The following is a 27,720-nucleotide window of genomic DNA, read 5'->3' as shown; positions in this document are numbered from 1 at the left end:
GTTTTAAAATGGAGTCTTAAACGCGCTGGACGGTTGGGGCGCATGCGCACAACGTCAAGTGCCCCGAATGCGGGAAAACAACAATGCGCATGCCCGAAGCTGTTGTAACTATTGCTGTCGTCGTTATCTGTTAACTGTTATACCTTAGGGTTACAACGGTAAAGCATTAATTTTACAGTTTACTTTTTGATGACAAACTACAGATTAGACATCTTGGTGCCCACCTGCAGCGGAATATTGTCATAAACCAAACCCCTGGTCGAAATAATCAGAGTTAACGAGGAGTGTTTTTCGGGAACAAAATGGCTAACTGTTAGCGAAGATGGTTTTTGCTTCCCTGTGTTTTATTCGGCGAGGATGATAATTTACCTGGTGAAGAGAACAGGCATTTAGAATCTCAAGCATTTTTCTGAGAGGATTACCAAACATGAAAGCAGCAAGACAACGCTAAAACTGGACTTTTCTTTGGCTAACATAACATTAGCTACCCAGATTGACACCAGTCAAACGGGGGATTTAGCAGCACAGCAGCTCCTTGAGGAGAACAGGTATGTATGTACCCAGTCAGATTGTCACCTGTGTTGATGTGTTGGTAAATATGAAATAGCTCATTATGTCACATTGTATAACAGTGTAAGTTTCTGATTTTTTTTTCCACCTGTAAACTTAACTGTGAATGGGTGACCCTCAATTGTCCACTCACTGAGACAGCAGATAATTTCGGGTCTTTTCAGTGGACATAATTTAATTTCTGTTTTGAGTAAGCAGGATATGGCAGCACTAAACAGTTGGTGGTCATTCACTTGTTCTCCCAAATGGGTATGAGTTAAAGCAGAGACATTACAGTGATTGCATGTTGGCAGATAAAAAGTACTTTAGTGGAAATTTGAAAAACTCAAACCCCAACTCACAGTATTTGTCTTGGGTTGCTTGCATTTGAAAGGACAGTTAGTGCATTCTGTGAAACGGCTTTGACTGCTTGGTCGTTGAGTTATTTAATCAAAGTATTAAAGTTATGATGGCAGGTGTTTTTCTGGCATTTTAATGTTTTCACCAAGTGCCTGCTTTGCATCACACTTCACAAGCTGCCCTGCAGAATCAAAGTCTTGTCTTCACCAGCTGGTGTTTAAAAATCTTGCTGGAAGGGAAAACTCCTCCCTAAATATACTTCTATATTCACTGCACTCCTGCAGTTATTTTGTGACTGCCCTCTAATTTACTTTCTGTTGCAGCCACATCGCTGTCTGCCTCATTTGCCATTAAGGGCTTTCCTACATGGCCCACAATGCAGCCTGCTGAGAGTCTGTGAATTAGATGGATTTTAGCCGTGGGTAATGCATTATCTTACAGCAGGAGATGAAGCTGGAATCATCAAGAAAAATGAGAGTCATTCCCTGTTCTCAAATCACAGCATGAGTCGAGGCTGCTCTGTTCCGGTCTGTTGGAGCTGCTGTAGATGGGCAAAGTTGTGTCTACTTCGTATGTAAAAATATCTCTGTGACTGCTGAACGTTGGTATACTGACACATTATCAACAATTTGTCCTGTTAATTTCAGGAAAAAGACATACCAACATCTATTTTTAGCAGTGAGTGAGTGTTACAGGATGTACTTTTTTACGTTCTAGAGTAAATACCGCAGTATTGCATTACTTTTACTCAGAGGAACAGACTGTAAGATTTAGGGGGGGTTTACAGATTGCAACCAGTTGAACCAGCTGAGTCTTTCTCTTACGCTGTTCAGCACGTCCCAGATGGGCTGCCATCCCAGCACCTGCTAATGTGCGCTCAACTTTAACTGCTGATAACATAACATCCATAGGTTTAGGAGGTTTTTACCTGGCGCCGAATTATCAGAGGTCTTTTCCTCTCCAAAAACATTAGACCCCTTGATTTATACCAGTAAACACACTGAAAAAAGCAGTTTCACATTAAAAAATCAGTGTTCACCTGACTCTCATTTGGAGGGGCTGTGAAGTAAGGTGGCTGACACGAAAATGCAAATGGCCCTATTTAGAGCCAGTGTAAGGTTTGCCTGTCCTAACTCTGTGGACGAGGACCTGCTCCTTATTTAGAAAAAAATGGTTCTTTCTAAGGTAATGAAAACACAGGGATCCTTATTTTCAGGAAATTATACACTAAAGAAAACATACCTTTTATATTATTCTGTTTCTGTCAATATATCCCTCTAAATCGTTCACAATGGACCTTTGAAATAAGATCTAATTTTACCTCTGAACACAGATGAATTCAACTCATGAACTATTTGCAGCTATACTAGCTATTGCTGATTGAATCTCATGTAAGACATTAAGTTGTTCCATTCCAACCTGTAATTTCAGAGCATGAGTCAACTGTATGTTCTGGAACTGAAATGGAGTGGAAAGGTCTAATGATCCTGTTTTAAAGGCCAAACATAATATATCTTCAGTTAAATCTGCCAAATATCTTTTGTTGTTAATATTACGTGATACTCTTTACAAGACAAGTCTGCCCTTTGACTTTGATTTTGCAAGGTGAGCATGTTTTTATTAAGAGGCTTGTCTGTGCCAAAGTATGCAGGCCAAGCCTTTCTAAAAATCACACTCCCTCTGGTAACATTACTGTGTCAATACCCAACATGCTCAAACTCCTGATCTCCCAGCAAATACCTTCAGTAGGATACACACTTGGAGAAGACAGAAACACTGCTCTGACATGAACGAAATTGTTTTAAAATGACAGAACAGGATGTTCTTGTCTTGTTCTCCAGGAGGGAACAAAGTTATTTCAAGTATTTTTCTTCAAAAGCAAGCTATCATCCCAGTAAATTTCTGGTTAGTTGACAAATCATCAAGCCACACTAAGGAATAGGTAGAAAAAGTGTTTATTGAGGAGTAGAACCACCAAAGATGTGAAGAAATGCATCTATACTAGCATCTATAAAAATCTTTAATAAGACAAGTGTTGACATAATGGAGATAGAGAGCTGAATTTATTTAAGTTCTCAACTGTTTCTGTCTCAGCAATCATAATCCTGCACCATAGTGAAAAAGAATGTGCAAAAACTCGACCAGGAGCTGCTGCAGTGCTCCTCCGCCAGCTTCCTGTTATTAGGCTGACAGGATTTGACAGCTCTGGGAGCTGGTTTTGGAGTGGAAGATGGGTAAGTCTTCCTCTGAGCATTACGGAGCCTGAAATGAGCATCTCTGGCAGCTCCTCTGCACACACCCGCCCTGACCAACGCACTACTGTCTTTGCACAAACTCTTTTGCTTCCTCAGCGCTCTGGTGATTTGCTTCCAGTAAAGTTTGACGTTGGAAGCATACTGGGGACAGACAGCCGGTCTGGCGACATATTCACAGCTGAAGCTCTTGTCCCCCTTCTTGCAGGTCAAACCGAGGGTGAAGAAATCATCACCTGTTGCTGCCCAGGTGCACTCTGACTTGTCTTTGGTGACCATTTTGCCTTTAATGGGCTGTGCAGGGGCAGATTTGGCTTGGCGGCCCACTTTCAGCCCTGGCTTGTCCTTGTGTTGTCCTCTGTCCATGCCTCTTCCCCTCCGTCCATGGCTCTTTTGGCAGCTGCTCAACACCAGCTGATGGGAAATACAAGCGAGGACCAGCAGGATGGTAGCATTGGTAAGGAAAGCCATGAAACCAGCACGAAACACCCTGCAAGAGGATAGATTAGGATTTAGATATCTTAAACCCCTTTCATTTTCCTTCTTTAAAAAAAAACCATAATCCCCTATCAGACCTGTTTTAGATTCAAATGACTGATATTCTTACAGAAACATTATCGGGGCACTCTAGGCTTAAGAAAGTGAACCCAAACAAAACAAAAAAAGCAAGGCAGGTTTTTCAGAATGACATCTTTTAAAGGCTATTTAAATGCTTCACATTAAAGACAAGCTATAAAGGAAACACAAGGCAATATAAAAAGTCACATATAAATTGGATTTTAACAGAATGAAAGATGAAAATAAGATATGAAGGACTACATTAGAATAAAAAGAGGAATAAAAACACTGCAATAAGAGGGATGAATAAATAGCCTTGAATGTTATTTAATAAAAGGCTGAGCCAAACAAAGATTTAATCCTTGGTTTAAAAGATGAAACAGTCGGAGTAAAGTGTGACATGAATATAGTAGGAGTAGAAATGACAATGCAATAAAGCTACTCTAAGTGCTGACATGCACATTTATAGTAACACAGTGAGGAATTTAATAAGTTGTGAGCCTTTTAAATCACTGTAAGAATGTTATAGAAACATTAAAGTAATAAGAAGGCACCAAAGTACCTAGCAGCTACTACACAAACACTCACACTGTAAGTCCTAATACTATACTAATGGTAAAGTGATGAGTAATCTGAGTCTACATCAAACAGCAATATCTTTACCTACCTGAAGTTTCAGAGTAAACTTGTAAACAGTCCAGTCACCTGAGAGCTCAGAGTCGCCTTTACTGTACCTGCAGTTACACAATGCTGCTGCAGTCAGCCCTCCCCTTCACACACACACACACACACACACTGCATAACTGTACAGCTTACAAAGTTTGTTGAGTTCATACTAGTCAGCCAAGGACTCTTTAAAAATATTTTGTGTTATATTACTGCCTGTTAAACAATATTTCTTATTTTCATAAAGCTTGTGGAGTTTTATGTAATCACATTAATGAACTAATGCTTTAAAAATTAAATGAAATAATACTACCACAAAATAAATCCGCTTATCAGCCAGCAACAGTGAGATAATTTCACTTTAAAGCAACTATAAGGAACTTTAATTTTGTGCTGATGTTGGCAGCTCCCTGTTGAATGTTGTATTTATTTGTTTCTCTCTCTTTCATAAATAGCTTTAGTTACTTCAGTGGTGTAGCTTTTTAAATTTATAGAAACTACTGTTGATTGCCTGCTGCATGTCACAGGCGTTTCAGGACTTGCTTTGCTTGACAAATGCCAAAGCGTTAGCTAGCTTTGATTTAGCTACAAATGTAAATTGATAAACTGATGCAAAACCATTTCTCGTATTTCATAAATAAAATAGATGCATTACATACCTTTAAGAAGAGGGCCAGTTCTCCAATTTTTGTTCATTTGTCAACTCTTTTACTTTTTTGCTTTGCTGATCCTGCCCCAGTGTAAGCCACAACCACAAAATTTAATATCAAAAAATGAAATTCTCCAAAGAAAAACCTCCTGCTTCCTTTTAGCTGGCTAGTCTAGGCAGCTACTTACTGTGAAACTGTGCCTGGAAAAAAATGTTAACACATGCTCTCCAGTCTGTATGTTGAAATATTACAGGAAATGGTGGTGTTCTTTGTGGTTGGTGTTGGATGGTGGCTGCGAGTCACTTTTTAGGATGAGGAAATCGACTAAACAGTCTGTAACCTACTCCTGTGACTCTCCTAGCTAGCCAGGTCGAGGTTTTCAAATGTCAACATTGTCAACATCTGTGTTGTGCATGTTGGGAAGGAGTGACCATGCTGCCTTCTTGTTGAGGTCAAGATATGTAAACAAACAACAACGCATAGGATGGAGCCAGTCAGAATGTGGAGCACACTTCAGGACACCACCGTCGACGTCACTAATGACATCAGTGAATTCACTGAGTCTGTGGTGGATTTAATTTGTAAAACAACAGAGGCAGCTGTACACAAAACTTCAGTTTAATCGTTCCTAAACCAGAAAGCATGGGGTACCAGAACCATCTAGAAACACGGACAGCTATGAAGTCGCAGCCCACAATGTAAGTAGAGGCAAAAAAAAGAGACTTAATTATACTGCTCAGGTTGAAGGAGCTGACACAATCACATTTCAATGAAGTTGTACATTGTGTGATTTCATGTGACAAATGATTGATTGACTTTGACTCTATTTTTATCCGTCTTAGTTCCTAGTCAAAACTAATTTAAATTAAGCAAACACTTGTACTTGTACTTATGTATAAACGTAGATATCAGGACTAAAAACAATCTGTTTTGGCAGATTGTGCTGGGTGCTATAAGAGGTCCACCTGCTTTCATGATAACTTCACTTATAAGGTATTAATTTCAAACAAATGCAAATAACTGAGTCTTTTAAAAACCTTTACTGCACCATCTGTTAGTACAGCATGCCAAAGATAAAATTAGTTGAAATATCTTGAAAAGAGCCAGATGTCCCTGCAGGAGAAAATCCCTGAAAATCACTGACTGAACTCTGTTTGTTTAATTTAAGCAACAGCGCCACCCAATGGTCAAATATAGTAAAGCAGGACTGATGCTGTGTAGCAGCTGCTTTCAATATTGCTGCTCTTTTGCTACCAAGAAACTCAATATGTTTAACTTTTGTGCAGCATTTTTGTAGTTGTTTTTCATCAAGACTGAGCAAAAACAAGTTGAACAGCACAGAATTATTAAGAGTATTGTTTATTTAAGAAAATCATTTTTACATTCATTATATTTCTGTCAAATACATCAGTACGGAAATCATCAGGCCAAAGTAAAAACTTATGACTCTCCCAACAATGTATTATTCAAGGTAATATTAAGTGATGTAAGTAGATCATATGCATAAGTAAACAAACATAAATATAAAAAGTGACACATATGAGTTGTCTGCCTCTCTTGTCCCAGGCCTGTATGTTGTTGTGAAGGTGTGTGCAGCTGCAGAAACATTCTGTACTCGTACTGTTTCATACATGGGTTTTATAGTCTACTTTGTAAACCACCTCAGATAAGACAGGTAGTAGAGTTTTTTTTTCCCAGATGTGATGTTTGGACGATGATCACAGAGAAATCCTGCTTTGGACGTCACAGCAGTACCATTTCTCCCCCGGAAGAGAGCACTACAGTTCTTCTATCACGATGTACAAACTGCTGGTCTGGGATTTCCCTCCAAGGGCCACTTTAATCAGACATCAGAAGTTATCTTCATCAGAATTGTAAATCTTTGAATATAACAGAGGCGAGAATGCATACAGTTGTAAATTATGTGCATCAGTAATATTTTGAGCAAAGAAAAGAAAAAGTTTGAATTTTGCAAATGAATGCTGGAGGCAAACTTGATTTTAAATACACAGGATCCTTATTCCACCACAGTACTCTTAGATTAGTCCTAAAACAACATAATAAAAGCTGTGTGTAAATGAAGAGGCCCGGTTCTGCTGCTCACCTCCTCCCTCGTTATTTCCGAATCAAACCAATGAAGTAGGAGCAGACGCCTTGAAGTGACCTCCAGCAGTACTGTTGAGCCATCCTCTTAGCATCGCTCTCCACAGGTGGTGTCACTGGTTGTGGACTGGCTCTCGGAGTGGTCCTGACTCGTGGTGGGACTGGCCTTGCTGGCTCACGACGAGGTTGAGGTCTGGCAGGCTGTTCTGCTTGTCTTCCTGCTGTCCTTGAAGAAGCCTCTGGTGATGACCGGGGAAATGAACCAGATGAGAAGACCATTTGAGAGTCATCACTTGCCTTCCTGCACATGAAAGGTTTGATCTCCCTCGGCGCCTGGCAGGCATTGTGGAGCTTTCTGAGGCCCCACATCATCTGGACGAAGTAGTGACGGGGGTCTCTGTTGTAGGGGCGGCAGGTGTAAGGCTTGCCGATGTACTCGCACCAGTAGGAGCGCTTGTTGCTCTGGCATGATAGCCTCAGCTTGGTGTATTCACCGTGGCCGGTGATGATCATGGTGCACATGTCCTTGGCCTTGGTGCTGAATTTAATGGGCTCATCCCAGATGCTTTGTCTCCTCTCGCTTTGAGCATCTGCTGACCAAAGGCAGCAGGCAAGCAGCAGCAGCAGAGCACTGACTTGGGTCCACATGGTGTCAGATGGATCCTGAGTGTAAGAGGAGGAGAGTGAGACTGCTCGAGCTGAGGGTCCCTCCTGCTATTTATTTCCTGAGCAGACAAAGAAAGAATTCATGGTACCAAAAAAAAAAAAACCAAAAAAAAAAACAGTCACACCAAGCAAAACTTTATGGGAGGAGGATCAGTTATTACTGTCTGGAGAAGGCAAAGGACACGTGAGATGTTTACAGTGATACTAATGTTTATCCAGGTAATGGTACTGAGAGTACAAAACATCACATAAAGAAATTCCAGAACTAAGTTATGTCAGTTGTGTCTCATAGAATAATTTTTAGCAAAAAGTGTGACGCATTTCTGTTGCCAGAGGGTTTATGCAATCATGCAAACATAATAGTTTTCAATAATTTTCCTGTGTCCGCTGAGTACATCTCAATTAAAAAAAAAAAGTGGCATGTCTGGGAATATACTCATGTAAACAAGCCTCCTGAAACCGTCAAGTTCTTGCTTGTTTTACAAGGCAGCTGGAGCTCACAGCCACGCAGCTTAGCCTATCATTTCCCTCCCAAATATAAACACAATCAGACTGCACAACCACGAAGAAACGTGAGTCGAAGTCACTCACACATGGACGAAGTTCACTGGGGAGCGTAGTAAGTAATTGTGCCAATTAAGAAAGAACAAGAAAGGTCTGTATAAGACGATGGCTGTAGAGTGGGGTAGGATATGTCTAAAGTGGCTTCACTTTCATGCCCATCTGGAGAAAAAGGTCCCATTGTGAGTAAAGTGGGAAAAGTGGTCAACACATCCTGAAGAGACTTAGCTTTACTGGGTGAAGTGAAACAAACTGTAGGGTCACAATGTTTTGCCTAATGTTCATGGATATACAGTACAATTAATGGAGTACGTCACCTGCAAAATTACAATTTGTACCCTGAGGTGAACAGAGAATCCAAAAAAGGCAAACATTGTTCATGAATTGAAGTTAAAGGAGACCGCGGTTAACATCAGCACAACTATATTAAGACGTCTGTTTACAAGCTCTCACACAACTCGTGCAGTGTAATCCAAGTCTCATCTATCCAGTCGTATCCTCAGTATGTCCCAAACGCATGCATTTTCACTAAAATGCTCTGATTTAAAACTCATCAGCAGAAACAGTCTCATGTACAGCCTGGTCACACGTGTGCATTTGAACTATACGCACACGCTTACTCAGCCATGCTCATGGCATGTTACTTGTTGCCAAAGTGTTGTATATTGTAACATTTAAGTGAAAATGCATGCGTTTAGGAAGTCCCGAGCATACAACTGGATAATTGTGACTTGGATTATACTGCATGAGTTGTGTGGGAATTTGTAAACACATGTTTTGATGTAGTTTTGTTCTTTTATTAAATGCGGACCCAAGACTTTAATTTACGAAATGTTTGGAGGCGTGCGAGAAAAACAAAGTTTTCCTTGTGAATTCAAGGTGACATGCTAAGTAACTGATAAACAAATGGTCATTTTGCAGGTGAATAAATGTTGAATGTCTCAAAAAAGCACTGTTTTCTAAAGCTCATTAGTAGGCCTGTACTCACAGTTATTCAATAGCAGTAGTGAAAAATCCATTTATTTTTTTTAACCTAATAGAAAAGTATCATTAAAAACTTCATCAGGAAAACGTACCATAAGTATTAATGTAAAAGTACTGTGTTGGGCACACTGGTTCAAATAGTTATTTTATACATTAAATTGTTGGATTATTATGTAAGCAGCTTCTTAATGTTACAGCGGGTGGATGTTGAGCACATTTTAACTACTTTATATACTGTTGCACAGTTTAATCGCTTACACAGTCTTACATGTTACAAAAAGATCACATATTTTGCTTGTAAAATCTTAATCCTAATCTGTTAAATTGTCAGATATATTTAATGCACTGGAGTTTAACTACAAAGAAGCATAAAATTGAATACTCATGAAAAGTAAAAGCACCTCATAATTTCAGTGAAGTTCTTGAGTAAATGTACTTAGTTTCCACCACTCTTCAGTTGTGAGTTTGATGTTTATTCCATCATATAATTTTGTCACGATTTAGGGATTAAGTTTTTGTCATTTTTGAAATTCTTAAGCTGCTGAAGAATCAGAAGTGCTTCTCATTAAGTCTTCTCTGCATTACCCCCTGAGTGCTTGTGCTCCCCTGAGACTGCAGCATATTCACAGGCATACTTTGTCTTATGTAAGTTATCTCCCTGTGTAAATGCATAGCATGCCGTCCACTGGTTTGCATGCACTTTAGTACTGTACAGCTTTATTTATCTCTGTGAGGGGCAGTTGTATGTGGCACCTCTTAACACGGGACAATACACATATCAAGTTGGAAATAACAATAAAAAAATGAAGATAAAGCATGAGACACATTCAAGATGCAAAGCTGTGTGTATGTGGAGCTCCACTAATAAACATATTAATAAATAAAAAGCCATGAAGCCATGAAAATTACAACATCTATAATGTAGTGAGATATGTAGCATTATCTTTGCCGGCTCTCAACTAGTGAATTTTCCTCATGACAGATAACAATGTTATCCATTTTAATGTGTGAATATTTTTCTCCAGAGCCCCCTAAAGTACATACTATTGGTGTTTGGCTCTAACCATCAAGCTAAAGATAGATTGTACATACAGTAACGTACAACTTCCGCAGAATCTCGTAAATAACCGTTTAAACACAGTGTTTGATCTGCAAGTAAACACGGTAAAAAAAGATTTTTCTCCGAACCACTGCTTGGGGTTTTTAAGGATTTTTTTTTTGTTCTCATCTGTCTTTTATACAAGCTTATTCAGAAGTAGGAATGAGTCAGAATGTGGTTTTGCTTCTGGTGTTTATTCAGATACTGTTTGGTGCCTGAGAAAACCTCAGAACGAAGCTTATGGGAGAAGATAATCATCACCCATTGAAAATAGCTGACCAGTAACGCAACCAGTGGGTTCTGGCCAGCAGTGTCAGCACCACATAGGAATGTGCAGTCTTGTGTTAAAGAATTAAAATACACCATGAGCAAGGTTTCTCATGTTACCATTGGTGGAAACTGAGTACATCAAGTAGTCAACTCAGGTACAGTGTTGAGGTACATACAATTAACTTGAGTATTCCTATTTCTGCTACTATATATTTCTACGCTGTTAAAATTCATAGGCATAAGTTGTGCTTTTTACTGAAATACCTTTTTAATAACGGAAGCTACTTTCCAGATTCATATTATTAATACAAAATAAAATTAACAAATACATTTTATTATTTCAGTAAGACTGTTTATCATCTAGGGGAACTCCAAAAGCTACCATGCAGTGTTTCAAATAAAATGTAAATAAATAAATTAGCCCCACATTTACTTGCTGCATCAGTAATCATAATCTAATAAAATATTATACATTATTGTAAATGGGACCATTTCCTGCAAAATGAGTACTTTTACTTTTGGTATTTTAAGTATATTTTATTCCTGACAATGCTGTACTTTAACTTGGGTAAAATTGTGAATACAAGACTTCTACTTGTAATGAGTATTTCTCCACTGTGGTACTGCTTTTTAAGTACTTTTTCCACCTTTTTCATGCCATTTGTTTTGCGTAAAACACATTGAGAAGTATGTTGACCTAACCAGCACACTATTTTATAAAGATAGCCTTATGTAAATAGAATTTCAAATTCTTGCTGTTAGAGCATGTGTGCAGTGCTTTATCACAAGTAATAAATCCCCTAAATATATCTTTCATTGGGATTAAGACAAAATATTTGCCAAGATTAAAAGCATGTTACCCAAAACCAGGCGGTATATTCAAGGCACTCCTTTTTTTAAATGACAGAAGGTTTTGGGCATCCTTGGAAAGCCACCAAAATGTAAACCAAACTGAAAAAAAGACAGTAAAATAACAAACTGAATTTCAAAGTTTATTCACAATTTGTACACACTCTTTTCACCACCACATATAAAGTTCCTCTTCAGTGGCTCCATCAGTGCCCAACTTTGGAGCATCGCAGTTCACACCAGTTACCAGTAAACCAAACCAGTATCTGTCCTGTAGGTTTGGATATGCAACATCTAGTTTAAGCACTTCAAGGAAAATCAGACCCTATTTTTTTTTTCAAGATGGGTCACATCCAGATGCTAGCAGACAAGAATGATAGTCCTGTCAGAGTGAGCACACAGATACTTAAAAAATGTCCGTCTTAACAGGAAAGAAGTAAGAAACTGTTAGATAATCTTATGCTAACTGGAGCCATTTTGAATTTACATCACAGTAAGATGTAATCTTGAACACAGGTGTATGCAGTATGTATGGTATACTGCTTATATTTATTATTAATATGTGCACAATACTGTGTGTAGAACAAGAAAGCTAGCTTTATAACTAAAGCTATTAGCTAACTAACCCGATAACACTTATCTTTGTGTGGCCCAAACTCTTATCTAAAATTATATACCTATTAGTTAGTTATTTGTTAGTAAGTTATGGGAGATGTCATATTTTCTGTTGTTTTCTGGTTTTAAGTTTGACAGTGTTGATGCTAACGGACTAAAGAAGCTAGCATCAAAGTTTTTCCAAAATGGTGTCTGCTCTTTCTTAAAATCACTAAAATACAGTGAAAATATTGAAATATACATATCTATTAAATCTTGTTGTCATTTTTTTTTACTAGATTAAATGTACAATCATATTCTTTAGTACTGTAAAGTTAGATTTGTTACTGTCAAGTAAGTGCTGTGGGCTAGCTTGTTCTGCTGTTACATCGTTAGCATATTCAGTTAGCTAAATGTGTGTAGTTTAAACTTTCAGTGTTAAGATGGACATTATTTTCTCACAGTGTGCATCAACCCCATCAGCTGTGTAAACCGTAAAGCATTCTACTCGTTTTCTACCATTTGACTTGTCCCATGAATGGATTGTCTAATTTTCCACCATCGTTACTACTGTATGTAGCCGACAGCAGCTGCAAATCTAACCTGTAAACGTGGAGGCGGCGAGGTGGGTGGAATAACCAGATTGGCTTGCCCAATGCGTTAGTGACAAGACTTCAGCATATTTCTCAGCCAACTTCATCAAGTTATACAAAATAAAAAATAGCTCTTGAATACATTCACTCGTTCCTTATAGTTTTTTTTAAATGTATCCATAGCTACTGTGGGGTTTTAAAAAGCAGAAACAAAATAAGCATATAGCTGATAGATCACTAAAAACCTGAGACCTACAGTAAAAAAACAATTTGGCTTGAGAAAGTATTTCTCCAATTAAAATGTATCATTACTATGAGAGCAAGAAAAATCTCATGTTAGTGAACTCAACATGATAGCTTCTGTTGATCAATTCATCACCTAGGAACAATCTATAAGCCTGACACTTCTGTCATAGTGAGTGATATATAAAGAAGTTATGCTCTGACTTCATGAGAATTAAAGGGAAAATCCACCTTACACACTTATACTGCTGATTTGTCTTGTTTTTGGTGGTATATGGTTGTAGTCTTGTATCCAACCTGGGACTCCCTAAATGGTCTGAAAATATGGCTGAAGGCTCTGGAGATGATTGAAAGGCAGGAAAGGAAGTAGCTTTTATGTGTCAAAAACTATTCACATAAATCAATCTCTGCTTGGAAAATAACTCTTTGGTTAAACTTCTTACCTGTGAGGAGGGTCTGCATCTATAAATTCCTTAATTTTGATTGGTAATTAACCAAAACATTTGGGAACTATTGGTCCAAAATGTACTCAGGACTAAGCACCAACACTTTGTCCAACACTGATATATATAGATATATATATAAATTTTTTATTTTTATTTTTTTTTAGCAATTCCTTAAAAGAAACAAACATACTGACATAAGTTTAAGTAGACCAGAAAGCAGCAACAAGCCATGTCAGGCTGTGATGTTTGTCCCACCTTTTTTTCCCCACCTATTATAAATTGAGGGATGTTTAAATAGATTTTGGGAAATGTAGGAAATGAAGAGTAGATGACACAAGTTAAGGGAAAATGCATATGCTAAAAAAGTAAAATGTATATTTTGAACACCATACCACAAAATAACATGACATGTTGGTTATTTTTAGCAGTGTAAGAGCTGTGGGTGGATTTCCCCTTTTAAAAGAAGCATATCTGTCAAAAAAAACATACTTCTGAAAGGCAACCAGTCATTTGCAATTCGCCCAAAAACCAGCAAGGAACTCAAAACTGTTTTGTGATACTGTAAACATTTTTTTTTTAAGTCATGCTAAATTTCTTAATATTAATTATAAGAATCCACCTGGGACCAACCTGTTTCTGTATTTTTACCACTTTGTTTAAATCATCCAGTTCTCAGTCATTAAGGAACACACACACCAACCAACTCACACATGCTGCAGTTAAAAAGGATGCTTCTTCCTCAACAAAGCAGTGCTTTTTAACACATTGAATTTCATCTTAATTTGCACCTTTCCTTGTAGATGTCTTGACAGACTGTTCCACCTTTAGCATTAGCTTGTGTTGAATGTGATACATCCAATCTAAGTGCAGGACTAAAAGTTTCCTGTAGCAGCTTGCCATGACTTTCGGGTGACCTTTCAGCCACTGTCTTCTTCAGCACAAACATTTATATGAACAGGCATCGCAGTTATTGTCATGTCCTCTTGCTGAATGTATTTTTCAGCGTGGTTTTGTGTCTGAACAAATGTAAACGCAGACACAGCAGTCCTTTGAAAAAAAAAAGCAGTACAAGCGTGGCTCAGATTGATGCTGAGGGAGAAGAGTTTGATGTCCTGCAGGCAGAGTTTTTCGGAGAGGGTGCAGGTAACTGTACCGGAGGCTGTGATCTGCCTGGTTGAGGAGGTTGAGTTGATCGCTGAAGAAAAATAAAATCCCAGAGGGCTTTGTGTGTTCTTCTTCTGTTGTAAGGAAACCAGCTTTTATTGGGCTTCTTCTTGTCCGAGGGGTCGATAAACCAACAGCTTGAAATAGATGGTACAAAAGAAAAGTTTCGATTAGTAATCCCAAAGTATACTGAATATATCTGGACCTCGCTTCACATATTTTTGCACATACACATTGCTCTACTTTTGTACCAATTTAGGACAAGTTAAAGGAATGCTTTACCCCCGAATGGTCATTTGTATATCAATTACTCATCCTGTGTAATGTTGAATAAAGAAAACTTTATTTTCCTCACATATAGGGTTAAGTATGGTTCACATATGAACTGATACTGGTCTTAGTTCAGGTACCTGGAATTCTGCACTGGTACACAACAGTATATTTTTTCAGCACTTATCCTGAGAAAGTTTATGCGAAAGTGTGTAAAATAGTAACGTATTGTGTGAGAGTTTGTGAATAGATGTTCTAATATAGTTATGATGTTTTTAACGCCCCCGATGACCTCAATTTATCAAGAATGTTCTCCATTTTTGGATTCTTCATTCATCGTGGAGGCATGCAAGACAATTCACATATTCAATTAATGAATAATTGATATACCAGTGATCTTTTGGGGGTAATTTAAGTTCAACTTCTACCACTTTCCTAACTGTCTTCCTGTCAGTGCTCTCCTTTCAGGTAAAATTGCTACAATTGCTGCTCTCATTTGGCTGACTTTTTCCACTTTTTCTTAAGGAAAATTAGATTTTCAGACTCAATACAAGAGTAAATTACTTGTTAAATAGACGTCTCAACAGCAATGATTCAGAGCTATTGTATTCCTTACTATTGATCCGGAGAACTCATTCTGCTGTTGGATCGGTTGCAACAGATTCAACTAAATGGCTTCTATCTAAAATGTAAGATGTCAGACTTACTTACTATGGTGTATTTTAGTTCCAGTTTTCAAGGGCACTGGGAAGGCAAATATTGGAGAAAAATGAATTAGATTTTTACATATTAAGTGAATAATTCAGAACATACTGTATTACTTTTTTATTCTGAATGGCCCAGGAGATTAATGCAGCTCTGGCTGGTTTGTGAAATAACAGACATAAGAGTGCAGTCAGTTAAGTCTTTCATGAAGCTCCATAGCGGGTTCTCAAAGACTGCATGGTGCTTTTTGCTACTGGAAGAATCTGACTATTGTTATAGTAGTCTTATACAACCTGCTGTCCTCTGGGAATAATACATTCCCCTCCAGATACTAAAAGCTAAATTCCAAAATGCTGTATAGCATTAGGTTGAAACTTTGACGTTATGTTACATGACATTAACTCTGTTAACTACAACCAAAGTATGTCTTAAATACTGACTGTTTTGTAAATGGGGCAGTTTTTAGAACCAAATTGATATCCTCAATAAGCATCAAACAAAACAGAAAATGAGCACATAAGCACATTCAGCTCCTCTCCTCTCTACTCAATTGACTAAGCAGTCACAAGTAGTTAGACATAAATACCGTGACGACATTTATGGTTTGTTAGTGATTCCAAAATGAGCAATTCTCACCATGATGGTTTTCCTGCAAAGTCACTGTGAGCAGAAAAGCACTAAAAGAGGCTGTAAAGAGGTGTTAAAGAGTTTGGTTAGAAAAAGAAATCCAAAGAAAATAGATTAAATACAGGAGAGAGATAGATGGCGTGGGGACAGCAGACACAGCAGGACAAGATGACAGCTGTGCAAAAAGAAAGATTTAAGACTGGAAGGAAGGAGTTACATTAAAATGTCTTAGAGAAACAAGAGGTCTGACACAAAGTTTTTCAGTACCTTTCAGGAGCCAGAACACGAGCTGGCTCTCTGTCACCAGTCGATGTGCCTCGGAGGAGCCGAGGCCCGCGGGAACCTGTTCATAGTGTCATAGGTAGGGATGCTACCGGCACAGAACGACATGCAGAGGAAAAAATATTAAGAGCCACAGAAAAAAACTCAACAACTGCTGCTTGCTTCTCTTCTTTTACTGAGCAAAGAGAAGCAGGACGAGGGGTTCACAAGGCAGAGAGCAGAACAGCTTCACCAACATCAAGATTGACAAACTGTACGGTCAGTTAAAGGGGCAATACGTAAAGTTGTTCCTCTCTGAAACTATAAGATAATTATATTACTTGGTGTTTTATGGGGTTGTCGATCAATATCAGTGACGCAAGAATTAGTTCACCAGAGATTAGATATCAGGCTCTCAAAATTTTATTCACACACTCCCATTGTGTTCCAACCCGTTCTCATTTTCAGGTTAATCGCCAACTCTTTGTCACGCCCCTTGGCGTCTCATAGTGATGCATAGGGAATCCTTGAGCGCATCTATGTGACACGCAACTAAAACACATTGTTGACAGGTGGTTCATATTGTGAAACGGTCACGGTTACATTTAGGCAACTAAAGTACTGTGTTAGATTTAAAAAACAGCTCATGTTTTGGGTTTAAATAAGTAGAATGTTACATAGCGTGACGTGAATATGCTGAGTGAGTGACGTCAGTATGCAGCGACGGTAGTGTAATGTTACGTTAAAACAACACTGACTTATGCTTTCACACGGGACACAAACTTTGGTCTCCTGGATGAAAGTCTGGTTTTGTTTGACCTATTCACCTCCCCTTTCTTCCCATCCTAAACGGACTGTTCATATCACATGCGAAGGGGCGCGACAAAGTGGTGGTACCTGGCTGAACCTGGAGGATGAAGTGTCAGTGTTCCAGTAGCTAGTGTTTGTTGATAAAGGTCAGTAGAGGTCATATATTACTCATTGCCCCTTTTAAAAATTATGACGGCCTTTTGGACATGATTTACAAGTTTCAGTCCACCATCTTGTATCCATTTTGAGAAAAATATAGAAGTAAATCACAGAAAAAAAAAAGACAATTCCATCTTTGAAAAATGTTCAAGTAAAGACCACAAAATGGCAAATAAAGTATTGTCTTTGGGTTTTACTTTTCAGCAGTCACTCAAAAACTGGATAGCACCATTTGGAATAAAACTCCACTCATGTAAGAGACATGTTAAATAAGTTTAAAGATAATTGTGAAAGTAAAGATGTCTGCTGTAGCTGTTTTGCTCTCTTCCGTTATCTTCTGTTACAGTTGGTTGTCTGTCCAAACGCATCCTCGTCCCAGTGCAACTTAAAAATACGTATCATGCAGTTAGACGTTTTGTTAGATTAATAAGAAAATCAAAGGAGCAGCATTCGCAGCATCACACCAAAGCTTGACATGCTTGCCTCTCTCTGAACAAAATGATCAGGTGTACATTCATCGGACTTTGGCTGACTCTAAATGAGAGGAAACAGGAAGATTTTTCATTCCACATCAACATCCCAGTGCACATACAGAGCATGCAGGAGGTTAGTGATACATGGAAGACTCCCCCAAAAACCACAAAGCAGGACATCTGGCAATAAGAGAAGTAATGGTAGCAACATTATTAACATGAGACTGACTGAAAAATTTACAACAGCAATTCACACTAATCTCGTGTGTGTGTTAAGTACAGAGCTCAGTTCAAGGACATTGTTATCTTAGTATAAAGACAGGTAGCAGGAAGCAGTTAGCCTGGCTCTCTCCAAAGATCAAAAATACCATTTGCAGCACCTCTAAAGCTCAATAATTAACATGTAGTGTCTTGTTTATTTGTAGATAATCAGAAATGTAATCAACACAGCTCTGTGAGGCTGTACTTAAACATAGCAGTACTTTGAGCTAAATGCTGACATGCTCACAATGCCAGTGGACTCTTGAATAGTACTGAGTGTCATTAGTAACACCTGTGCTTTTCCTACTATGATAAGTCAAAATGTTTGCTATGACAAAGGTCCATTTCATGCCATGACATATCACTAAAAACTACAGATGTAACCACCAAAAGTCAGTAGGATTCATCCTGTGGGAACCATAAAAAAGAACAATTTGCAGGTTTTAGGGGAAGTTTTGTGCTGAAACAGTTTCTTGATGAACAATGGGACACCAAAGCAGTGATGGACTTAGGCTGCCTTAGAAAGGGCACCGGCTGCATGTGGTGGGCCAAGAGCATGCAGAAAGTTTTCTAGCATGTAGGGCAGCCTATATAGCTCTGCATCACGTTTTCTTTGAATGAAGGGCACCCTAGAGGGGACTTTATCATGTTTATTCTACCATAGGGGTGTCGAAGAACATTGGGACACCAAGGAGGGTGACCTGCCCCTCTGTTCCCCACTCCCTGAGTCTACCAGTCACCAAAGTTAATGTGCCTAGCTCTTGTCCACCAGATACAGCACACTATGCGAGCTTTAGAGTTGTCGGTAAGCTTATTTTTTTTCCATTCTAGACAGAGCCAGGCTAGCTGTTTTCTCTTGGTTCCAGTCTAAATGCTAAACCAGGCTACGTGTGGCTCTACTTAACACAGACATGAGAGTGGTGCCAATCTTCTCATCTAACTCCAAGAAAGAAAACTGAAATACCTGTATCCCAAATTGTTGCAATATTCCTTGAAATTCTTTGATAAATCTATTTAAAGCTCTTAAAGGTACTTTTTAGATTTAAAATACTAAATGTCATATTGGATGTTTTTCAAGAAAAGCTACCATTACTTGTCAGCTTTCATCTTACTGTTCAGTTTGCTGACCTCCATAAATTTGTGTGTGTGAATGTGCGTAATACATCAAATCCCTCAAAGGCATGCACAGTTGTCCAGCCACGTCATTTTGCGTGTAAAAAGCCCACGTCCCCAGGCATGCCTCCACCGCCCATAACATGCAATAACAGGATTATTATAATGTTTACCTTGTTATCATAGGATTTGGGATACCTTGTGAGCTCTCACTATGATAACCATTATTACCAATTTCCATACTGAAAACAAAATATTGTATACAAAAAAGGGATGAAAAATGTAATGTGAGAGACATGCTGATTAAAGTTTTAGAGTAAAAATGCTTTTCTTTTTGAGTAGTCAAACTTTTCAAGATGTTAAGAGATAAATATTTTTTGAGTATAAACTATAGCGTTTTATTTACACTATAACTTACAAAAAACAGGTGGACTTGTAAGGTAATGATTGCAAGAGCCCTTCGTGAAAGGTAAGGGGCACTTTTCAAAGGTAGCACACGACAAGAAGCCACACCATCCACCCATAAGAGCAATTCCAAGCTTAAAAACGTAAACCAGCACCAAGAATTTAGTAAACAAGTCTATGTACAAGATCCAGAGAAAAGCACAGAGTGATAGGAGCTGAAAGGGAGAGGGAGGTGGGTAAAATATCTTACGTTTTCATGGGAATTGTCTCAATGCTATAAAGATACACAAAAAAAAACCAACATAAAAATGTTATTGAAATGCTCAGCGATAGAAATGCACCAGAAAGTCAGAAAGCCTTTAACCCAGCACAGATCACATGACGACAGACGCCACTGATCGAGACATTACGTTGTATTTGTGTAAAGCCACGATTAAATGAGCGAACAAAAGGTCCATGAGAGAATAAATATAAATTGACAAGCGTCAGTGTTTCTTTGTAAAGTGCCAAGTGCTTGAGAGAGAGGAATGAAACAAAAAAAAACAACAAAAAAGATATGGAAGATGGAAATAGTAGAAATGGTTATCACAAAGTAAAATGCCAAGTCCCAGAAACAGAGGAACTACAAGGGAGAGAAAAGGGAGGAGAAAATAAATCAACAATAAACCCTAAAAAGGTTAATGTTTTTGCTTTTTATCTAAAACTCAAAACTTTCCAAGCAAGTAAAACAAAATCTAAATAAATAAATATATAATTAAACAATATTCAAATCCTTAGGTAAGTGCATTAGCAGACTACAAACTGAAAAGGGAAATTCCTCCTACACGATAGATATTACTTGAAGAAAGCAGGTAGAAGAGAAGCTGAAGAAGGATGTCCTGCAACCATTGACAGGATATAAAATATGTACTGTATGACTGCAGACTGTCATAAGGATCATCATATCTCATTCTTTAAAATACAAACCATAAAGTAAATGTATAATTGCAGTAGAACAACAAGTACAAGTACTTACTCATCGTAAACATCCTCTGTGTCCATCCTGCGGTAGTACTTGGCTAGTTTCACTGCGAGGATGATGCTTGGGAGCAGAAAGAGAGTGCTGCAGCCCAGGCCCATCCAGAATGTGTTCTGTGAGGAAAAAGACAAAATATTAGAGCTTAAACAATAAGTCAATTGACACAATATTAAAAGACAAATATTTTGACCACCTGTTGCTCACTGAAGTCATTTTACCAGCAAAAATAGCAAATATAATCTAGTTCCAAGTTATGAATTGTGAGTATTTGCCGCTTGTCTTTGTCTTTTCTGATAGGGAATTCAATATTTTTGGGTTGTAGTCTGTTGTTCAGACAAAACAAGCAATTTGAAAGATGTCACCTTGGGCTTTGGCTCATTTTTCACTTTTGTCTGACATTTATAAATCAAATGGTTAAGTGATTAATCAAGAAAGTAATGATGAATGAAATTGTTAGCTGCAGTCTAATCTGCATTTGAATGCAGAATCTTTAGGCAACGTTTGTAGATCGAGTAAAACTGAACAATCATGTTTGAGTGGCAAATAAACAGTCGTCAGCATTAGCTGACATGCAATCTTTGAACCCATCTGCTATCGTCTGGCAATGAAGGAGCTTTATATTAGCTTTTTGAAAAATGTATCTGCATTCATATGCAGATATATGTCTGTAGAGATAAGTTGTGAAGACCAGGGCAAAGAGGAGGAATTCTTGGACTGTGGTTCTGCTTGCCACACTTGGTCACCGGAAATATTGGCTGTTACCCACGGAGGCTAAAATGTCATCAGGCCGATCTGATGGGTTCTGAGATTGGCTGCAGTCCTACAAGGTGTTTTAAAACAATTGTAATTGAAGTCACACTTATTATATGACCATACATTGTATAATTTTGATCTACTGTATCACTTTGTAAAATTAGTTTACATCGACCAAGATTTCATAATATTGTGTAAGCTATCCAAGTTTCAACTAAACTCAAAATACCCTTAAAACAAGCTGTTTTTGTGGCTTTTTATGCACCATTATAAACAGCTTGGGCGACTGTGGCTTAGAGGTAGAGCAAGTCGTCCACTAATCGGAAGAGCAGCAGTTTGATCCCCAAATTGCTCCCGATCACTGTTCCATTGGTGTGTGAGTTTGTTAAAAAAAACAAACAAACAAACTAAGAAGCAGGTGGCACCTTGTATGGTAGCCTCGGCTACCAGTGTATGAATGTGTGTGTGAATGGGTGAATATGACTCCCATTTACCATGACATACCTATAGTATATCTGCTGTGATAGACCCAGCCCCAATAAGCCACAGCTAACCTCCCTGTCACACACATTCCCACTAATGTTTAAATGTTTTTTTTGTTTGTTTTTTTTTTCTAAAATCCCTTTTATCGTTACCATGGAGTCGACCAAGAAACTGCAAGCAATGATATCTGCCGTGTCCACCATGTTGCTGAAGGGCTTGCATGGTGCAACTTCCATAGCCAACTGTAGAGAGTGAGATATAAACAGTAAATGTCAACACACAAGAGATTCAGGAATACGCACTGTATATCAACAGTAACACCATCCCCCTTTTCTGTATGTTTAATTCAAGAGGAAATCCTGTTATGTTGCTGCTCATTCAAAGTGTCATTGCACAATAGATCATTGCATGTGTTCTTCTGAAAACAACAAAAATATTGTGATTGAAATAAAACCACTCTATTGACTGCTCTGAGATCAACAAACAGCCCTCAAACATGTTTTTTTTTTTTTTTTACTTTGTTGTGAATTCCTTAAGTTAACTACAGCAGAAACCAATGAGCCACAAAGCAAATTCCTCAAATTTATAGAGGTTGTAACTGTTATATTCGTCTTCTCTATATTTACTCCAAAACTCTTATGTAACATGCAGCCAGGTCTTTTTGTCAGAACACGCTCCTCTGTGTACCTCCAGTGTTTGGGTTTGACTTTAATGAATATTAGAATGAAAATTTGAGTCAACACTTGAGAACTGCAGCTAAAGTTGAGAACCACATAATCTTCAACAAGCTAACAAATGAACACTTACGGATGTTTTGACCCACTCTATGTATTGATGGAAGTAGCCAACAATAGTTGCTGTGTATTTCCCCGTTTCCTGTTGGAGATTAAGAAATAATGTGATGTTACAGATCATTTTACAAATTGAGAATATAAACAAAACAAGTGATCCTTCAGTTACCCGATTGATTAAGTGTGAAGCATTCTGTGAGATGAGGTACTGCGCAGCATCAATGGCATCAAGAACTGCTAAAACTTTGTTCTGCCGAGAAGAAATGCGAGATTGACATCAGTTTAAGCTTAAACCATACAGTAGCTTCCACATTCAGACTGAAGGGCTAGTTTACTTACGGGCAGGTCTGTGGCTGTTCTCTCCAGGAACCTCATACTCTGGTTCAGTGCGCTCTTTAAAAGGCAAATTAAGAACACTTATGAACACCAGCAGTGTCAAAGGTCAGGGCACACAGTCAGAGGGCATTTTACACCAGTGAAACACAAAGGAGACCAGGCAAGAACAACACTCAATGAGCAGTATTCTGCTTTCAGTACAAGCATGCTGAAGAATTTTGTTCCAAAATTAAATATTCACAATGTAATAAAAGAAATGGTCCACTTAAATGATGCAATTGCTAACATACAAGGCGTTCTCATCCCACATCATCAAATGTGGACAACCCCAGGTCATCAAATAGCAGCGCTTTTTCATGCCTCTCCCATGTGATACAGAAGCTGAATGCACCCTTTCGCCTCTATAACGCGGAACTGGGTGAAACTCGTTATAATGTGATTGTCGAACACTAGCAGTTAGATTAAGGCAACAAAAATACTTAGTTAGGTTTAGAGGAAACATGTTTTGGTTAATGCTACGTGTCATAAATATTTCACGAGTGACGTCACCCATGGACAAAAGTTACATAACGTTGTGTTAAAACTGCACTGACTGTGAAAATAATGGATGTAACTACCATGACACCACCCAGTGGTTTGTGGACTCCGACTGTCGCCATCTTGGTTTTTTAGAGCCAGAGCTGACCATATTTGGGTGAGAGTCTGGCACTGTGAAGAAGCTGTGGACACTACTGGCAGTATGCCTGCCACTCAAAGCGGCCCACCCTTAATTATGTATGACTTTTAGCCTTAATAACATTTAAATGGGTGGGTTATAGAAAAATTCACCACCCCCGACAGTTGTCATGAATGTTGAAATTAGCTACAGAGACCAAAACTGTTTTTGTACCAGGCTGTAAACATATTTAATCATGGGGGTCTATGGGGATTGACTGGCCTGAGTGGCCATTAAAAGAACTGTAGTTGATTCCCCTATCACATTGGCTTTATTCTTCAACCCCTAGATTGCCGCTTGGTTTCACACGGGACATGAATAGCAATCTCTTGGATTTGCTTTTTATAGTATGTCAATTGCTCCCAGCGTCAGATATTGCCGCAAATAGGTTTACATTGGAACTAATTGAAAGCCTGGTGCCTTTGGCATTGGTATCACATGCTGCTTGGCTTGACAGAGTGTGAGTTATTGATAACCTTGGAATGAGAACGCGCTGACTGTATGTAACAATTGGACACAGTTTTCCTTTATTTTCCCACCGATGATGAAAAGGACAGAACTGTTACCAAATTAATGACCAAGTAAAAGTAACATTGGTGGATATTTTTTAACATTTTGGTACAAAACCCTTCATGTTCAACAACACCATAGAGCATGTGATCTCTGTGTAAATGTAAATACAAAAACACACACACACACGCTATCCTAAAATACTACCTATGGGAAATATTTTCTCAGACTATTATATGTCATCTGTGAGATAAAATATCTCTCTAAATGCTCCAGATAATGAATGGGGACACTAAATACACAGGATGGACGTGTTTCAGCTTACCCTCGCTCTAACATATTTCTTGAAGTTGAGAGTGGAAAAAGAAAAACATGAAAAGCTGTTGTTAAAGCTGTGTTAAAGTGCATCTCTGCCTGACTGAATAGCTAGAAGCTGTTAATCTTTGGTGTTATTCAAAAGAATGACATTTCCTTTGACAGAGAAAATAAAACTGAATATTGAACTTGTTTTTTACAGACATGGCATGATTGATGACAGATGCCTGAGGGTCAAAAACACTGCTTTTGATGATATTAAATGAAACACTGAAATATTTTCTCTCTGTTGAGGATGCATCATTCTCTTAAACAGGCATTAGCATAAGGCTAAGACTCTAGTTACTCATATGCAGTGGCTTTGGCATACACCATTACACTATAGCACATTACAGCTGTTGACCTGATAAACCTTTCTTAATAGCATAGATTTTCTTGAACAAATGTTTCCTTAAGCCTACATTTAATGATTTTAGGGCACTTAGGAGGTAGCGCAACAAGCTGTAATCACAACACTGATAGCACCTCATCAGGTTGTTTGCAAACAGTAGCTTATTAATACATCAAGCACACAGAGGAACATTATCATTCATTCAGAGTTGTGTTTCAGGCCATCTGATTAATGCAAGTCCAATTTTCACTGTCTTTTAGCTCTGTTTTTGGTTTTCACCAACTCCCGAGGGAAGTATCTAGGTCTTCAACTGCTAAATGCTCCGCTGTGTTCACCAGGGTGTAGCTAACTGTCTACTGTTCTATGTTTCAAACTGTTAGTTTACAGTGAGTTGGTCAGTGCAGGGAGATTGAACCAAAGCAGTGAAGTTGGCCAAAGAACCAAAAACAATGAGCTGAAAGAAGCTAAAATGCTCTGTAGAGCTGAGCCTTGTGATAGCTCTCTGTGAGTTTGTTACAAAGAATGACACCTTTCACAATATAAATAGCCATTTGATCCATTATTAATATAAACATATTGATTACAGCAGCTTTAAAGTCTATTTAAAGTTCAAATACTTTATATAGATAAAACAAAACATGCTAGCAGTAAATAAAAACAATATGCCCAATAAAATGGGAAAAATCCACTTTTGTTGTGGTTGTTTATGTTGCGTCTTTTCCCTCAACCTTAGTCATATCTTCCGAGGGAAATTTTAGTTCTTTTAACCTGCACCCTATTTCCCCGTGTTTCTGTGTTTAAATGACTAATGGGGACAACAGTTTTTGAAACTGGCCCAGTATTGAGCAAGACCACTTCAACCAGCAGCCGCAAAATAGGCTGTAATGTAACCACTTGGGGCATTTGTCACCACCTGTTATTGTCCACAGAGCTTGTTTTTACCACTGACAGGCTCAGGTTGTTATTCTCAGTGTCTGACAACATTATGAAACAACCCTACAGAGGAATGAGAAGTTTTTCCTTTACCTTTGGCTTCATCTGGTCGGTTTGTTATTGTGTGTAACCAAGTCTTGCTCAAAAGCAAGACAACGGTAGAAATCTAAGTAAAATTGAAGAGAGGAGTGACGGAAAAAGTTTGTTGTGTAAGAGTACAGAAAGTGTAGCTAAGTACAACTTTTAATGTCATGGCTGAATATTTAGCTGATTTTGAAAATATGGAAGAGTCTTGAGCGAGACTTGGTTATACACAATATACAGACTGGACCATTTAAAAGGTGTTCTTTCTCTGTCGGGTCATTTCCACAATGTGTGAAACACTATCTGAGCCTGTCGGTGTCAAAAACAAGCACTTTCAGTAGACGCAAACTGATGGTGCATAGTTACTCCACATCGCAGCTTGTTTCATAGCTGATGGCTGCAACACGCTGTCTCAGTTGAGTGCCTAAATGAAACAACAGAACATTATCTCGCAGTACACACTTTACATCCTCGTTGTGGTGGGGATGTTAAGTCATGTGACTGTGGTCTAGTTCGTTTATAGCCTAACGTTAGATTTGAAATTCTGGCAATTGCATTTACACTTCAAAAATCAGGAAAGCGGTGTTCATTTGTGATGATTACTTGCATAACAAAACATGTATCATAAACATTTGTTTGCCACAGAGTTTAGTTTCTGCAATAATCCAAGATTTGATGGAAAAATCTGCTTTTTGATGAGGGAACCAGGGCAACGCTAACTTCCACATCAGCCTACAGAAGAACGTCATCACTGGAGCAGTCTATATTGGATTAATTTAAAAAATTGTTGTTTCCATTAATCACCTAGAAAATAAGGAAAATAGAGTCCACGTTGACAAATACCAAACTTTCCCTTTAGTTAACCAACCCAGCCAAGAAGAGGTGAGGCTGTGCTGCATTTACATGCACCTGAAGCAAACTCTAAACAAGAACTGAACGTTTTTCACAACAGGAAGCACCCCCAATTGAAACACAACATGCCCTGTGAGAGATTTGGTCTATTCCTCTTCATAGCTGGAGTTGTGTTTGACTGCCACACAACAAAGTATTAAGTAGAAAAACATTTACAGTGTATTGCACAACTCTAGCTTTGCTGTGAATGTTATCCTGATGTCATGTCAGGTCATTGTCATGTTCAAAGAACACAAGTCGCTGTTTTTGCATAGTTATAAGTGGTTTAGGGTGGATGCTTCCTTTGAGGAGATGACTGGAGAGAAGATGTAACCCAGAAAACCAAGATTCCAGCCAGGCATGATTATCTGGACAGAAAACAAACACACACACAATGGGGCATTACCATGGCCTGCTCCATAGGGATGATCTGTTGAGTGTGGATCTGCCGCAGAGTGCCGATGTGGCCTTTCAGAGCAGTCTGCAGAGCGCCTCTGGGCTGAAACACACACATGCAGAGAAACACGCCATGTTATTGAAACATCATTTATCAAAGCCCTGAAGCAAATTTCAGCCCATAAACTCAAATACAAGACATGTCAGAGAAGTTAATTATTGTTTCCCTTGCTGGTCAGTAATTAATAAATGTATGTATTTCTCCTGTGTGTAGACCCTTCCTTTGGATTACACAACCTGTGAGCTCTGTTCGTCTGGAGGATCCTACAAGACTCTGCATTTCCTGCAGAGGTGAATAAATCGGTTGCCTTCCTGAAACCCCCTGAAGGCAGAGCAGAGCAGTGAGACTACTC

General features: G+C 38.5%; 3 protein-coding genes and 1 long non-coding RNA gene across 23 annotated transcripts in view; 1 reads left to right on the top strand and 3 right to left on the bottom strand.

Annotated features, from left to right (window-relative positions):
- The first annotated feature begins 116 nt into the window (after positions 1 to 116).
- On the top strand, positions 117 to 27,660 carry LOC144463839 (uncharacterized). The gene is made up of 3 exons (XR_013491844.1): positions 117 to 548; positions 3,370 to 3,618; positions 27,582 to 27,660. It is a non-coding gene; the product is annotated as an uncharacterized LOC144463839 (long non-coding RNA).
- On the bottom strand, positions 2,862 to 5,210 carry fgfbp1a (fibroblast growth factor binding protein 1a). Of its 2 annotated transcripts, none has more exons than XM_078169544.1 (2): positions 5,045 to 5,210; positions 2,862 to 3,651 (listed from the first exon to the last, which is right to left on the bottom strand). In XM_078169544.1, exon 2 carries the CDS (start codon positions 3,630 to 3,632, stop codon positions 3,000 to 3,002), a length of 633 nt encoding a protein of 210 aa, XP_078025670.1. In that variant the 5' UTR covers positions 3,633 to 3,651; positions 5,045 to 5,210; the 3' UTR covers positions 2,862 to 2,999. The 2 variants fall into 2 exon arrangements, with proteins under 2 accessions (XP_078025670.1, XP_033488800.1); XM_033632909.2 differs by lacking the exon at positions 5,045 to 5,210 and adding an exon at positions 4,387 to 4,515.
- fgfbp2a (fibroblast growth factor binding protein 2a) lies at positions 6,385 to 7,862 on the bottom strand. 2 transcript variants are annotated; one of them, XM_033632908.2, is made up of 2 exons: positions 7,140 to 7,862; positions 6,385 to 6,872 (listed from the first exon to the last, which is right to left on the bottom strand). In XM_033632908.2, exon 1 carries the CDS (start codon positions 7,784 to 7,786, stop codon positions 7,151 to 7,153), a length of 636 nt encoding a protein of 211 aa, XP_033488799.1. In that variant the 5' UTR covers positions 7,787 to 7,862; the 3' UTR covers positions 6,385 to 6,872; positions 7,140 to 7,150. The 2 variants fall into 2 exon arrangements, with proteins under 2 accessions (XP_033488799.1, XP_033488798.1); XM_033632907.2 differs by having other exon boundaries at positions 6,385 to 6,915; positions 7,140 to 7,860.
- The window catches only part of prom1a (prominin 1a), a 110,221-nt gene continuing 94,198 nt past the window's right edge, over positions 11,698 to 27,720 (bottom strand). For 2 of the 18 annotated variants that reach the window (XM_078169530.1, XM_078169525.1), the window contains 13 exons: positions 27,318 to 27,410; positions 24,623 to 24,640; positions 23,076 to 23,129; positions 22,906 to 22,986; positions 22,753 to 22,821; positions 22,098 to 22,187; positions 20,707 to 20,822; positions 19,942 to 19,965; positions 19,460 to 19,528; positions 16,477 to 16,579; positions 16,219 to 16,269; positions 15,589 to 15,621; positions 11,698 to 14,744 (listed from right to left, as the gene is read on the bottom strand). In XM_078169530.1, coding sequence (XP_078025656.1) covers positions 16,510 to 16,579; positions 19,460 to 19,528; positions 19,942 to 19,965; positions 20,707 to 20,822; positions 22,098 to 22,187; positions 22,753 to 22,821; positions 22,906 to 22,986; positions 23,076 to 23,129; positions 24,623 to 24,640; positions 27,318 to 27,410 — 684 coding nt within the window. In that variant the 3' untranslated portion in view covers positions 11,698 to 14,744; positions 15,589 to 15,621; positions 16,219 to 16,269; positions 16,477 to 16,509. Of the gene's footprint in view, positions 14,745 to 15,584; positions 15,622 to 16,218; positions 16,270 to 16,476; positions 20,314 to 20,702; positions 20,823 to 22,097; positions 22,188 to 22,752; positions 22,822 to 22,905; positions 22,987 to 23,075; positions 23,130 to 24,622; positions 24,641 to 27,317; positions 27,411 to 27,720 lie in introns of those variants that run through there. The other 16 variants (XM_078169537.1, XM_078169532.1, XM_078169531.1 and 13 more) reach the window with 13 other exon arrangements.

This window comes from Epinephelus lanceolatus, chromosome 7 (assembly GCF_041903045.1).
Source record: "Epinephelus lanceolatus isolate andai-2023 chromosome 7, ASM4190304v1, whole genome shotgun sequence".
Taxonomy (NCBI): domain Eukaryota; kingdom Metazoa; phylum Chordata; class Actinopteri; order Perciformes; family Serranidae; genus Epinephelus; species Epinephelus lanceolatus.
This window is presented reverse-complemented; position numbering and strand designations above follow the sequence as displayed.

Bases quoted from the DNA above. Each gene is read 5' to 3' on its own strand.
- fgfbp1a (XM_078169544.1), bottom strand. From the start codon at position 3,632: ATGGCTTTCCTTACCAATGCTACCATCCTGCTGGTCCTCGCTTGTATT.
- fgfbp2a (XM_033632908.2), bottom strand. From the start codon at position 7,786: ATGTGGACCCAAGTCAGTGCTCTGCTGCTGCTGCTTGCCTGCTGCCTT.